At 40.5% G+C, this 14,864-nt stretch overlaps 1 protein-coding gene across 2 annotated transcripts in view; it reads left to right on the top strand.

The window, feature by feature from the left end:
• ARFGEF1 (ADP ribosylation factor guanine nucleotide exchange factor 1) overlaps positions 1 to 14,864 on the top strand; it is a 4,299,619-nt gene that overhangs the window by 2,557,530 nt on the left and 1,727,225 nt on the right. For both annotated transcript variants that reach the window (XM_044067163.1, XR_006364243.1), the window contains exon 22: positions 550 to 700. In XM_044067163.1, the coding sequence (XP_043923098.1) occupies positions 550 to 700 (151 nt within the window). The remainder of the gene's footprint in view (positions 1 to 549; positions 701 to 14,864) is intronic.

Raw genomic sequence — 14,864 nt, forward strand, 5'->3', positions numbered from 1 at the left:
TATTCGTATCCTCTTATCTGGCAAGTAAATATATTGTTTGTAGCCCATGATTAGAGATGCATGTGAGCAGATTGAGAAAATGTTACATATGCCAAAATAATGGAAAAACAAGCTTTTTCTTCATAGGGAGTACACAGTATACATACAGGCATAGAAAATTTGTTTCCATTAGGAAAATGATAACAGAAAAATAAAGTAGCAGAATATGGCATAACTGGCAAAAGGAGCAGGTCAGTGGGAAGCAAAAATACATAATTTGGATGTTATCAAATTTCCCCATTCCATTTTTTTGAACATTGTTTGATTTTAATTGTTTGAGCAGGTTTCCTATATAGTTTTGTGATCACTCCTGTTAATTTTTGTTAACTTGTCATTCTTTCCTTAGAAAAAAGTGAAAAAAGTGTTTGCAATTCTATATATGTCTGTGCCATTTCAAATGGATGTCTTATCACATCAGAAGCAAAACTTTTAGCATCATTCATAAGATGTTTGTTTTTATGATGATTAATCGAAAATTTACCTTATTTTATTTCTGGGATAAACTTTTAGATTCTGAAGTGCATCAGTCAGCTAGAGCTTGCACAGTTAATTGGTACTGGAGTGAAGCCACGCTACATCTCGGGGACAGTGAGAGGCAGAGAAGGTTCAATCTCTGGAGCAAAAGATCCACCTCCTGATGAGTTTGTAGGTCTGGGATTAGGTATGTTCTGAATTGTTAGTTCTTGTTTGTTTGTTTAATATTTTATTTCTGTGTCATACAATGTTACTGACTGTGTAAACCTTAGAAAAATGATCCCACAAATTTTGTTACATCTCTGTAGACCTTGAAAGTTGCTAAACGTATTTTGAGGTGTCTGTTGTAGCTGATCTTTGCCATGGAACTTGTCATCATTGCAGGCATTGATATTGGGCAACACATTTTCAGCTATACCTCTCAATTGTATGTCATGAGGAACGTCCTCCTTTTGATTTTTTTTTACAAAGTCCATGTTCAATTGTTACATGTGGAAAGGGTCTGTCAGACATTATTTTTTAAGATTTTTTTACTGAGCCACATTAATTTATCTGCATGAGTTGGTACCTCAGGTGGATGTAAAAGATCCCACGTCACCTATTGAAAATAGTAAGAGTCCTTTATATACAAAAAGAACTCTATGGATATACAAATATATTTACACATATTCAGAATTTCCTTTACAGTTATACTACATTTTCATCCCTATTACACCCCACTCCTTTTTCCATGGCCACGATATGATTTTACTTAATATTGCTGCTAAAATCTATTTATCATTAAACATAATTTCATTTATTCTTTCATTCTATATAACCTGTACGGCATAAGATAAGTTTTTATTTATTCTTTTAACATATTCTTTACTTCTTTTCTTGCAATATCCACATTTAATCATATCCATGTTTATTTTATCCACTTTTAAATATATTTGAAAACATCTTCTTTACAGATGTTCTTAGTGTTTCACTGTTGCAGTCCTCACATATGGGTTATGCGGCTGCCGGTAGCCCTCAGTCGGCCCAAATACCAGAGTCCTTGGTATACGACATCTGCTGCTGACAGTTGTAAAACTGATGTCAGTATGTCAGGTATAAAGGGAGGCAGCCGACGCCATTTCCTCAGTCTTTCTTGCCATGGAGCTCAAAGCAGATGCAATTCGCACAAGTGCCGGTCGGCCATTTACCTTCATTTCACTTTCCAACTACCAAGTTGAAGACGCCTTCAGATAAGTACCCCGTTGGGGATCCTCTTTTCTTGCTTTAACGAATGTCAGATAAAGTTAATAACTGTCTTGCCTGTGGAAAACAGATTCCGTGTCATGATTTCCATTCTTATTGTATAACTTGTTTGGGCCTTGAGCATGACGTCCCTAACTGCGATCTCTGTGCTTCCTTTAACCCGAGTACCATATGTCGTAGAGCTAAGATTTTGTATAAGCATTTCAGAGTCTGGCCTAAGTTCATTGGTATGGCATCTTCTGGTCTCCCGACTTCGGTTATTACTAGGAAACGCAAAGACAAGGACCGCAACAGGCCTAGGGTTAAATCTACTGACGACGCACCGGTGAAATTGGTCGTCAGCACAGCAGTAGTCAGTGAGGCGCTTTCGCAGTCCCTACAGTCCGCAGATTTTCAGCCACAAGCCTCTGCCGAGACCTTTACAGAGCCCTCCATTCCATAGGCTGCTATTTAATCTTCAGACCCACCACCTGTCACCGCCTCAGATGGGTCCAGAGCCGCTTTACGCCTCTTCTTTTCAACATGAGACCAGGACCAGGCAGACTACCTTAATTCAGACTTCTGCAGTTGCTAGGCCTCCTGAGTCCCTCCAGATTGCTAGTAAACCTTCCAGCTGCAAACCTACTCACAAGCAGGCTTTGGCCTCCCCTCCTGTACCTCAGTCCCATTTGGTAAAGATGGCTGGTGATCTTCTTTCCCTGATTAGAGGCTCTCACCCCCCCCCCCCCTTTCAAAGAGGGCTAGGGAATTATCTCTTGATGTTTTGTCTGTCTCAGTTTCTAAGATTTCCAGTATGTCTACTGGTGAAGAAGGACATTCTCAACTTTTTTCTGGGTTTGAGTATTCTGATGCTGATGACTCTATCCCTTTTTCCTCCCCTCCAGAAGATTTTTCCTTTGGGGATACTTTGAATACTCTTAAGGAGCATTTTAAATGGGAATGTCAAGATTTTCCACAGTCTAAGAAAAGAATCAGGGAAGTTTTAGATTTGCCACAGCATAAGCCTCTGGCTATACCTCCAGTTTTGGAAGTTGTGGATGATGATTTCATGGAAAATTCTTTAACTCCTAATTCTGTCCCTCCTGCCCCCAGAAAACCAGATAGGTATTACAGGGTTCCTGAATCTCATCAATTCCTTTTTAAAAACCCTACTGCTGATCCAGAAATTATTTCTCAAGGCCCCAAGGGTGTTAAGGCTACTATTGCTAAAAACCCTGTGCCTTCTGATAAGGAATCTAAGGCCTTGGACAGGTGGGGTAAAAAAGTCTATACCTCTGCAACTCTTGCCATTAGATCCGTGAATTGTCTTTTTCACATGCTTAAGTATCAGCAGCATACTTTGGAGGCTATTAAGGCTAAACTTGGAGATATTCCTTCCATGACGGAGAACAAAGATTTACAAGACTTGCTGAATTCTGCCGCTATAGTTAATAAGCATTCTCTTCATTGTGGGTTTGACACTTTGGGGGCTTCCTCCAGAGCAGCAGCCACTGGTTCCATAATTAGAAGGCATTCTTGGCTCAGGGAGCAGCCTCTTTCTGAACCAGTTAAATCTAAATTGCTGGATGTTCCTTTGCACAAAGATAATCTTTTTGGAAATAAGGCTGAGGAGGTACTAAAGAAGTTGGAGGATAAGGCAAAATCTATGCAAGCTGTAAAAGATTTCCTTCAGGTTCAGCCTCCTCGGTTTAGTAGGCATTATCCTTCCAAGAATTGGTCTTTCCTTGATCCTAGCAAGCAGGGTCGCTCTAGGCCTAGGGGTTTCAGATCTTCCAGCGGGTAGGCTTCTGCCCCTCAAAGGGCTAAACAATGGCATTCTTCTTCTGCTAAATCGGGGAGTTCTAAGCCAGCTTCCCAAAGCAAACATTCTCAATGACTCCGGCCTTCCTGTGCCTACCTCAGCAGACACTGGGTTTCCTTTGGGGGAAAGGTTCGCAGAGGTATGGTTTACCATCACAGATGACAAATGGGTTCTCAGTGTAGTAAACCAAGGTTACAAGTATTGCTTCCACACCTTCCCTGTTTTACAAGGATACCCAGACATATTCAGAATTCTCAGGTCAGAGATAGAAACTCTAATTTCTTCCCTACTGACTATGGGAGCTACAGAGCCAGTTCCTGCAAATCAGGCAGGCCTAGGTTTTTATTCAAAGCTTTTTTTGGTACCCAAGAAAGGGGGCATGTGGCGCCCTATTCTGGATCTATCCATTCTAAACACTTTTCTGGTTATTCCCAAATTCAAGATGCTCACCCATCAACAATTACTACCAATGCTGGGCAAGGATTCATGGCTGGTAATTTTGGATCTCAAAAAGGCTTATCTGCACATCCCAATAAGGGAAAGTTGCAGGCGGTTCCTTCGCTTTAGGGCTGGGGAACAACACTATCAATTCTCTGCATTGCCCTTTGGCTTATCTACTGCTCCCAGAGTTTTTATGAAGTGCCTAGCTCCAGCCATTGCTTTTTGCAGGCAGAGAAACATTCAAATTTATCCTTACCTGGATGACTGTCTCATTCAAGCAAACTCCCCAGAACAACTAGAAAAAGATTTGGATTTTGTGAAGAACATTCTCACCTCTTTGGGTTACACTCTGAAAGAAAATAAGTCAAAGTTGGTTCCTTCAAGGGAGATTATCTACTGCTCCCAGAGTTTTTATGAAGTGTCTAGCTCCAGCCATTGCTTTTTGCAGGCAGAGAAACATTCAAATTTATCCTTACCTGGACGACTGTCTCATTCAAGCAAACTCCCCAGAACAACTAGAAAAAGATTTGGATTTTGTGAAGAACATTCTCACCTCTTTGGGTTACACTCTGAACGAAAATAAGTCACAGTTGGTTCCTTCAAGGGAGATTGTTTTCCTGGGAGTGAGTCTGACTACCGCCACCCAGATGGTATTCCTCCCTCAAGAAGATCTTTCCACTTACTTCATGAACTTGGCAAGCATGACCCAGCTCTCTGCAAGGCAGTTCCTGCAAGCACTGGGGTTCATGGCTTCATGTATTTTGATGATCCCATATGCAAGGTTGCATATGAGAAAACTTCAATGGTACCTCAAGAATCTTTGGTGTCAGCACATACAGGACTTAGACTTGATTCTTCCCCTGATTCCCTGTCTACAAATGGAGTTCCTCTGGTGGGCGACAGCCTGTTTTCAGAACAAGGGTCTGCCTTTCCACCCACCGCCTGCAAGCCAGATTCTCACCACAGATGCCTCAGATGTTGCATGGGGGGGCTCATCTGGAGGGCATGGGCATACAGGGGACTTGGACCACCCAGCAGATTCATCTGCACATAAACTTAAAAGAATTGATGGCAGTGCAGCAGGCCTACCCTAGGACTCTGCTGATCAGGACAGACAATACCACAGTCATGTGATATATCAACAAGCAAGGGGGGACTCGCTCTTACTCCTTGTGCAGACTAAGCATGAGACTATGGTCCATAGTAGCTTCTGTTGGCTTACATCTAATAGCCCAGTATCTTCCAGGGAGGCTGAACTCCTTGGTGGATCATTTGAGCAGACATGTTCTGGATCCTCATGAGTGGCAACAGAACAGAGATATTTTCCATCGCATCCCTCATCATTGGGGCACCCTACAACTGGATCTTTTCTCCTGTCACACCAGTCATCTCCTTCCAACCTTCTGCACCAGGGAGTTTGACAACAAAGCTTGGAGGGTGGATGCGTTGTCCTTCCTATGGACACATCTCTTATTTTATGCATGCCCTCCTCTGGCTCTTCTTCCCAGAGTGCTGCTAACGATAATGGATGAAAAATCAAATGGTATTCTGCTAGCTTCAGATTTGCCCAGGCAGCATTGGTATCCCCTCCTTCGCAGCCTTTCCCAGGCTCAGCCTTGGCATCTTCCCCTGGTACCAGATCTGTTGGTTCGGGGGGGGGGGTTCCTCATCTACTTACACCTTTGTTCCTAAATTTTATACCCAACAGAGAAATTTCATTCATTGTAAGGTATATACCCCCTTTCTTTACTATGTCACCTAAACCTTTTACTTTTTTCCTTATTTAAAGACATCCCTGTCACCCCTAGACACTCATTTTTAGGGAAAAGTTCCCTAATGCCCTGGCCAAATTTCCTCCAGTTGTATAAATACCACCTTAGGTCTCCCCTGAAGAAAAGCCACTAGCTTAGGGAGACAAACCTGATCAACAAAGGATAAATAAAAAATAAAATAAAAATGATATAAATGCCAATTTAATTTAAAGTCAAACGCATTTCATTACAAATTAAATGAACTATTTTTTAAAAAGTGCATATCATGGAATTCATAGTGTATCTCTGGTTGAACCCATGAATAGGAACAATCCACTTTCACTGGAAGTGATAAAATAGAAACAGTGATTTAAAAATAACTTGCAGACTCGTGAAATGCTTTAGTTTTGTTTGAACAAAATGCATCTTTTTTGAGACGTAGCACAACTACACTTGTTACAGACTGCAGAAGTCTTCTTAGTGATGTAGTTGTTGCTGTTCTTTTATTGACTTCTTGGTATGTGTGACCGCTCACTTTTCTCCATTCTATCCCTTATTCACTATATTATAATAGCAGAGAGCTTATCTTTGTGCCTCTTGCTTATGGGAGGTTATTCTGATTAGAGACTGAAGTTATTCTCACACAGAATTATTTTTTACATTTCTGTGAATCTTCTCATCCTGATGCTCAAGGATGGTTCAGTGCAGCTCTTTCATTAATTCTCAGTTGATCCTCTTAATGCAGCACAGGATCATGGGAGAGCCAGAGCTTGTCCCAGTGCTCAGTGGACACAAGGCATAGAAACTCATAGTGACAGGGTGCCAACCAGTTACAAGGTGCATGCAGACACACACACACACACACACACACACACACACACACACACACACACACACACACACACACACCTACCCATATTTAGATCATTTAAAAGATCAGTAGTTTACCTGCAACACATCTTTGTGATATGGGAGGAAATTGGAGAATCTGGATACAGAAAAGACATGCAAACTTAGAGGAGAATGCACCTGAGCTGAGATTTAAACTGGAGAAACCGGTGTTGTGAGGCAGAAACACTAACCAGTGTGCTACTGTTGGAAGTCAGTGCATTTCCTCTTTAAATCAGATGGACTTATCTGAGCAGTCTGATATCATGGGGATGAAGCATACTGTATTATTCCTGAATCCACATTTGTTGTTCTCTCATTGTAGGTGTTTTGCTCATAATGAAGATGTTCTTCGTGTTTCACTGTTGCAGTCATCACCTGTGGGTTATCCCTGTTGTGGTAGCCCTCGGTTGGCCAGAATACCAGAGTCAATGTTTTTGTGCACCGACTGCCATCTACTGTAGTCTGATGTCAGGTCATGAGTAGTATAAAGCAAGGCAGCCGACATCATTCCTGACTGTTGTGGCAATGTGGTTATCGAAGGTGAGACCACTGCCCACCTGTGTCCCTAAGTTTCTCATCACACTTTTGGTGTTTAGTGTACTGCCACCTATGTGGTAATTCACGGGTTCATGGTGTTTCCCAAAGGGGATAACTATACATTTCTTGGCATTAAGCTTGAGCCCATGGCTCTGGCACCAAGCATCTGTTTCTGTAAGGCCCTTTTGTAGAATATCCACATAATTTGAGGATTCAATAATGGCTCCCAGTTTGCAGTCATCTGTTGTTATCCTATTGTATTTTTTTTTTTTTTTTACATTTATGTTAGATGAATTAAATGACAGATAGGCAGATCCCTTCCAGACTGTTGTTGAGTATTTTTTACTCTCATCTAAGATGGAGGGAAAGGTCGCTAGATAGGTAGTCAGGGAGACAGTAGACAGACAAGTAGTATGGTGCAGTGCAGATAGACAGGCAGATCAGCATCAACAGATAGCACACACTTCTTTGATGCTGGAAGATAAGAATGGTTTGGATTCTGTTCTCATCCTAGGTGCTTGGATTAAATTTTCCTTTACTGATGCTTTGGTGTAGCTTAAAGGGAGAGCTGCATTCATGGGTGTGCCTTCCCTTGGTGATACATTAAACTGAAGTCCCATCTGCTTCAGTTGGTGTAAGCTTAAAAAAAAGACACCACAAATAAACAGCTTTGCCCCACGGATCTAAAATAAGTGTGTCAAAGCTGTTTTTTTTGTGGTGTCTCATTGTTTTGTTTTATTGGCGACCAGTGTTTGTATAATGTCTTGGTGTTAGCTTAGTTGGATATTAAAAAAAAAAAATTGAAGAACAAAAACTTCAGACTCTCCACGTTGCACGAAATAATTTATTAGAAAAGAAAAGACAAACGGTGAGCGCTTTCGCGTATATTCTGATACGCTTCTTCAGACAATATACAACTAGAAACAGTCAACATATTTATAGGGAGGCATAGTTCAATAAATGTGGTTAATTAGTTAATCAATTAGCTAATAATTCAATTAAAATGGTCATTATCTGTAGAAAATTTAAAGCAACACAGTAGTAAGAACGCTGAATATAGTGAGACATACATACTTTTGTGTCTATTTGAAGTTATCTAGAATTCACTTGGATATATATCATCTTCATGTATAACGCAGTATACTATATATGATTCATCTTTATTCATATCCTTTCTTGAATCAAAATCTGTCAGATGATAATTATTATATAAATATTGTAAATATTATAAATATATAAATATTCAGATATTAGACATTTGAAAATGCATTTTGACAGTGAGTATACATAAAATGAAGTAGATAAATGAATAAATAAATAAATAAATAAATATATAGATAAATAACTGTATAGATGGACCTATAAATTTTATGATGTCAAGAGGATTTTCAGGAGAATTTAAATCAGCATTCTTATCTAAAACATTCTTGCTAATTTTGTATAGCATATAATAACAAATATTATAATGAATATAAATATAAATATAGACATATATATAAACATTTCATGACCAGCATAAATTTGTGTAAAATATTTTAAAAAATCATAATTCATGATTCAGAAATTACCCTAAGCAATAAATTAATAATAAATTATTATTTTAATAGGTTAATCAATTAATTAATAAATAAATATATTATAGCTTGTTTAAAAAACACTTTTTGATAGAACATAAAAATAAAAATATAAACACTAGTATACAGATATAAAAATAAATATATATATAAATAAATAAATATTCATATGGTTTATAAGTCTTAGAAGCATTAGAAGTAATAATAAAAATGTGTTTCAAAGGTATTTCAAAAACTACATTTATTTTAATACCATCAATATTTCATGGACCAATATGAACATTAAAGTATTGAGGGAAAGATAAATAAATGTATGGGTAAGTAAATAAATAAATAAATGTTTCATAACATTAGATGTGGTTAATGAAATTAGTTAAATAAAATTCATAATAAAAATTCATAATAAAAAATGCTGTATGCCACAATATAGAAAAATATAATATATCAGAGAAATAGGATATGGGTAATAAAATTATCTCCGATTATTAAGAAAAGATCTTATTGTAATATAATTATTTAGTCCAGGAGGATAGTGGCCTCTAAGTCTGAGAATCCATTTCAATTCATTTAATTCAATCGAGTTTATGTAATCACCACCTCTAGCATTAGCTTCCACTATTTGTAATACCCTAAAAACGAAAGAGTGTGATGGGTTAGATATAATATGTTTAGCTAGAGCGTTTAACTCATTCTTCTTTTTGATATCATACTGGTGGTTATAAATTCTATTTCTCAGTTTCCTTTTAGTAAGGCCTATATAAAATACAGAGCAGCATTCACAAGTGGCCAGGTAAATTAGGCCTGAAGTATCACAAGTGGCCCTAAATCTTGGTTTGAAGACATAGTTAAATTCTGGATGTGTAAAATCTTGTGATTTAGTAATAAATTTACAATAATTACAATGCTGGCAAGGGTAAGTCCCAAAAGGATATATTGACTTTTGTAAATCATTGCTAGTCAAATCAGATCTATCACACAATAAAGATTTCAGATTTTTATTGCTCCTATAAATTATATGTGGGTTGCTGCCTACTACCTTTAATGTAGGTTCATCTATCAGTAAGACTTTCCAGTTATTAAGTAATATTTTTCTGATGTTCTGAAAGTCATTTGTGTAAGTTGTGATAAAAGATACTTTCTCCTTATAATTATGCATATCACTTTTAAAGGTAGGGAGAAAATTGTTACCTTTTATATCATTAGGTTCTAAATTACCTTGAAACAGAATACTATTCCTAACATTCATTATTAAATCATAATCATAGCCCCTTTCTAAAAACATATCTACCATGATGTTCTTCGTTCCCCATTGCTGCAGTCCTTACTATTGGGTATAGTCCGCATCCAGTCGGCCCGAATACCAGAGTATAAGGCTGACGTCGGTCAGGGCGCATTAGACTGACGTCAGTACGTCAGGGTACTCATGCGCATGACCGGCGCCATATCCTCAGTCTTTTTTGCCGCGTGGTCCGATGCAGAAGCAGTTTTGCGAGTGCAGGTTGGCGTTCTGAAATCTTTCCGAAACCGGAGTTTCAGACCGAAACAGAGTTGGCTAAGTACCCCGTTGGGGAACATTTTGGTTTTTTCTTGCCTCAGTATTTTACCGGATGTCAGAAAAAGTGAATAACTGTATTTCTTGTGGGAAACAGATACCTCATAGGGATTACCATACCTTGTGTATACCTTGTTTAGGGCCTGAGCACCACGTTGTTGGTTGCCGCTCTTGTGCTAGGTTTAACAAACGCACTATTAAGAGGAGGTTAGACTGTGCCAGGTTAGTGTTTGGGAAGCGTTGCAATTATAAAATGCCGTCGGATGCTCCGACGCCCGCTCCGGCCAAGAAGCGCAAGGACAAAACAGCGAAGCCTAGGGCTGATGAACCGGCAGTCCCGGACGTCGGTTCTTTAGGAGGCTCAGTGGAGCCAGAGGTTTTGCCAGGAGTTTCCATGGAGTCCCAGGCAGAATCTTTACTGTTACAGGATGTGCCTTCTCAGGAGGTAGGCCAGGCTGAGGGGGCTTCTCGGGTGACTGTTCTTCCCTCTCTTCCCAAGGTAGTTAGAGCCTCTCCTTCTGTTGCCAAAACTTCTTTGAGAGGTAGGCCTAGTTTGGCTTCAGTGGGGGCTTCTCCTAGCATTTCGGGTTCTGTACCTAAGAAACATATGCTTAAAATGGCAGAAGATTTGATTACTATGATTAGAGGTTCTATGCCCCCGCCTGATAAGAGGCCTAGGGTGGAACCAGAGTTTGATTGTTTTGACCAGTGTTCAGAGGCTTCAGGGTCTTCTGCGGAAGATTTGCAGGAGTATCCTACTTATTCTGATTCTGATGTGGATGATTCCACTCCTACAGCTACTCCTCCTGAGGATTTCTCATTTTCAGAGACTCTGCATTCCATGAGGGAGCACTTTAAATGGGAAGGCCAGGATTACTCTGATTCCAGGAAAAGGCTTAGGGAATTCTTGTTTTTACCCCAGCATAGGCCCTTAGCTATTCCTCCTGTGTTGAATGTGGTGGAAGATGTTTTTGCAGAGGCTTCCCTGAACCCTGACTCTTTGCCTCCTGCTCCTGTTAAGCCTGATAGGTATTATAGGGTGCCCGAAGCTCATAAGTATTTGTTTAAGAGTCCTAGGGCAGACCCAGAAACTATTTCTCAAGGGCCTAAAGGTGTTAAAGCTTCTGTGGTTAAAAATCCTGTTCCCACTGATAAAGAGGCAAGGGCTTTGGATAGGTGGGGAAAGAAAGTGTATACTTCTTCCACTCTAGCCATGAGAGCATTGAATTGTCAGTTTCACATGCTAAAATATCAGAATTACCTCCTTTCACAATTGAAATCTAAGGTGGATGCTTTGGCAGGAGGTATTGAGTGTAAAGAGTTGCTGGATTTGGTTCATGTGTCTGAACAAGTGGGTAAGCATTCTTTGCAATGTGGTTTTGATGCTGTACAGGCCTCCTCGAGGGTGGCTACTAGTTCTGTTCTTCGCAGGCATGCCTGGTTGAAGGATCAGAATTTAGCTGAGCATGTTAAGACAAGGATTTTGGATGCTCCTTTACAGTCTGATGTGTTGTTTGGATCGCCTGTGGAAGCAGTTTTAAAGAAAATGGAGGACAAAGCTAAGTCTATGCAAACTGTTAAAGATTTTTTGCAGGTGCAGCCACCTAAATTTAGTAGAAATTGGCCGGCTAAGGGGTGGACATATCCTGCTTATGATTCCCAGTCTAGGGGTAGGTCTAGACGTGGTAGGGGCAGGGCTCAAGGTTCTTTTAGGCCTAGAACAGGGAGTTCACCTGCTCAGACTTCTGGTGAGGGCAGGGGTCAGTCCTTTCGTAAACAGATCCAATGACCTGTCTTTTCAGCTGCCAGTAGATTCCCGTCTGGCAGCTCCTTTGGGAGGAAGACTGTCTCTTTTCAAAGCAAATTGGGATTTAATTGCTCAAGACAAATGGGTGTTGGATATCATTCACCACGGTTACAGATTTTATTTCCATACAATGCCCCTTTTCAGAGGCATGCCAGACGTTCCTCCTCCACAAAGACAAGAGGCTCACAAGCAAGTTTCTCAATTACTCCAGATAGGGCCATTCAGCCAGTCCCTGTATCAGAAAGGCCTAGGATTTTATTCTCGCCTGTTCCTAGTACCAAAGAAAGGAACACGTGGAGACCAATTTTGGATTTATCTCTCCTCAACACTTTTCTGGACATTCCCAGGTTCAAGATGTTGACGTTACAACAGCTTTTACCTCTGCTGGGCAAAGATCACTGGATGGTAACTCTAGATCTCAAGGAAGCTTACCTTCATGTGCCTATCAGGCTAAGTTGCAGGAAGTATCTGCGGTTTCGAGCTGGAAATTCTCATTATCAGTTCTCTGCATTGCCCTTTGGCTTATCTACTGCCAGAGTATTCACAAAGGTTCTGGCTCCAGTGATAGCTTACTTCAGGCTTCAAGGAATTCAAATCTATCCTTACTTGGACGACTGCCTGATTCTGGCTCAAGAAAAGGAAGACCTTGTACACCATCTGGAACATGTTATAGCAGTGCTAAGATGCCTAGGGTATTCTGTGAACGAAATAAAGTCCAGTCTAGTACCCTCTCAAGACATGTGCTTTCTGGGTGTGAGACTGAATACAGCAGCCCAGATGGCCTTTTTAACCCCGGACAAACAACAGAGTCTATCACTTTACTTCCATCAACTATCTCATCAGTCCGTGCTGACTGCAAGGACAGTCCTTCAAGCATTAGGGTTCATGGCATCTTGTATTCTGGTGCTTCCCAATGCCAAACTGCATATGAGGAAGCTACAATGGTATCTCAAAAATGTATGGACACAGCACTGCCAGGATATGGACACTGTCATTCAAATAATACCTTGCCTTCAAAAAGAATTTTGTGGTGGGCTCAGGAATGTCACCTAAACAAGGGACTCTCTGTGACCCGGCCAGAGGCGAGTCAGATTTTAACGACAGATGCCTCGGACATTGCTTGGGGAGCTCATCTAAATGGAAAGTGGATACAAGACAAGTGGCCTGCCAGACTACTGCATCTACATATCAACATGAAGGAGATGTTAGCAGTCCAGTTTGCATTAATGGCTTTCAAGGAGTTACTTCTTCCAGGGCAGGTGTTGATTCTAACAGACAACACAACTGTCATGTGGTACATCAACAAGCAAGGGGGAACTCATTCTTATCCTCTATGCAGGCAAGCAATGATTTTATGGGAGACTGCGCTAAGCTTGCAACTAACTCTTCAGGCAAGGTTTCTGCCAGGAGCACAGAACTCCTTAGCAGATGTGTTAAGCAGACAAATCATGGATCCCCACGAGTGGAAACTGGATCTTCATGTATTTCAAACCTTGACAGTGTCATGGGGAACTCCAGACATAGATCTGTTCGCTTCTCCACTAAACCACCAGCTGCCACAGTATTGCACAAAGGGGTTTCATCACACAGCTTGGAAAGTGGATGCTCTGTCTTTCAGTTGGAAAAACCTTCATGTGTATGCCTTTCCTCCTCTGCCTCTTCTTCCAAAGGTACTATTAAAGGTCAGACAAGACAGGCCAAGGATGATTTTGATAGCTCCAGATTGGCCTCGGCAACACTGGTACCCACTACTACGGAGTCTGGTAAGAGAGCCTCCTTGGCCTTTGCCTCTGATTCCTCATCTATTGTCTCAGCAGGATGGTCATCTGCTCAGTGTCAAGCTTCACTCTCTTCATCTAACAGCCTGGCATATTCTGTGTTGAAACACAGCAGGTCTCAACTTCCTCAACAAGTTTTAAATGTGATTATGGAAGCTAGAAGACCTAGTACAAGGAAAGTGTACGAAAAATGGAAGAGATTTTTATTTTGGAGTACAGCAAAGAATTTGCAGGTTTCTGAGCCTAATTTGAGTGCGGCTCTTCAATACCTTACTGAGTTATTGGACAAAGGTTTGTCCTTCTCTTCTATTAAGATTCATGCTGCAGCGATTTCAGCTCACTATGATTGTGACCCACCATTGTTTTCACATCCTTTGTTCAAGCAGTTTCTTAGAGGGGCAAAGAATATAAGACCCCCACGTGAGCTCCTACTCCTGCTTGGGATCTCAATTTTGTGTTGGAAAAACTTACTCTACAACCTTTTGAGCCTGCGGCTACTGCTGACTTGAAATACTTGTCATGGAAGACTGCTTTTCTGTTGGCTATTACTTCTGCAAGAAGGGTGTCTGAGTTGCAGGCCCTTATGGCAGTAGAGCCCATTTTGATTTTCCATAAGGATAGGGTATCATTACGTACTAATCCTTCCTTTATGCCTAAGGTGGTTTCTAGTGTGGCTTTAAACCAGACTATTCATTTGCCTACTTTTATGCAGACCCCAAGATAAAGGGAAAAGATTTTGCACACTTTAGATGTACACAGGCAATTGCGTTATTATTTAAGCAGGACTAAGGATTTTAGGCAGTCTCAGCAGTTGTTTGTTTCTTTTGCTTTGAGTTCAGGGCAAGCCTGTGTCAAAACAAACTATTTCTAGGTGGATTGGCTTTGCATTGCATTTTGTTATTCCCATCATGGCAAGGAGATTCCAGCTGGGATTAGGCCTCATTCCACTAGGGCTGCTGCCACTACAACAGCATTTC

Source organism: Protopterus annectens, chromosome 3.part1, assembly GCF_019279795.1.
Source record: "Protopterus annectens isolate FY-2018-M chromosome 3.part1, PAN1.0, whole genome shotgun sequence".
Lineage (NCBI taxonomy): Eukaryota > Metazoa > Chordata > Ceratodontiformes > Protopteridae > Protopterus > Protopterus annectens.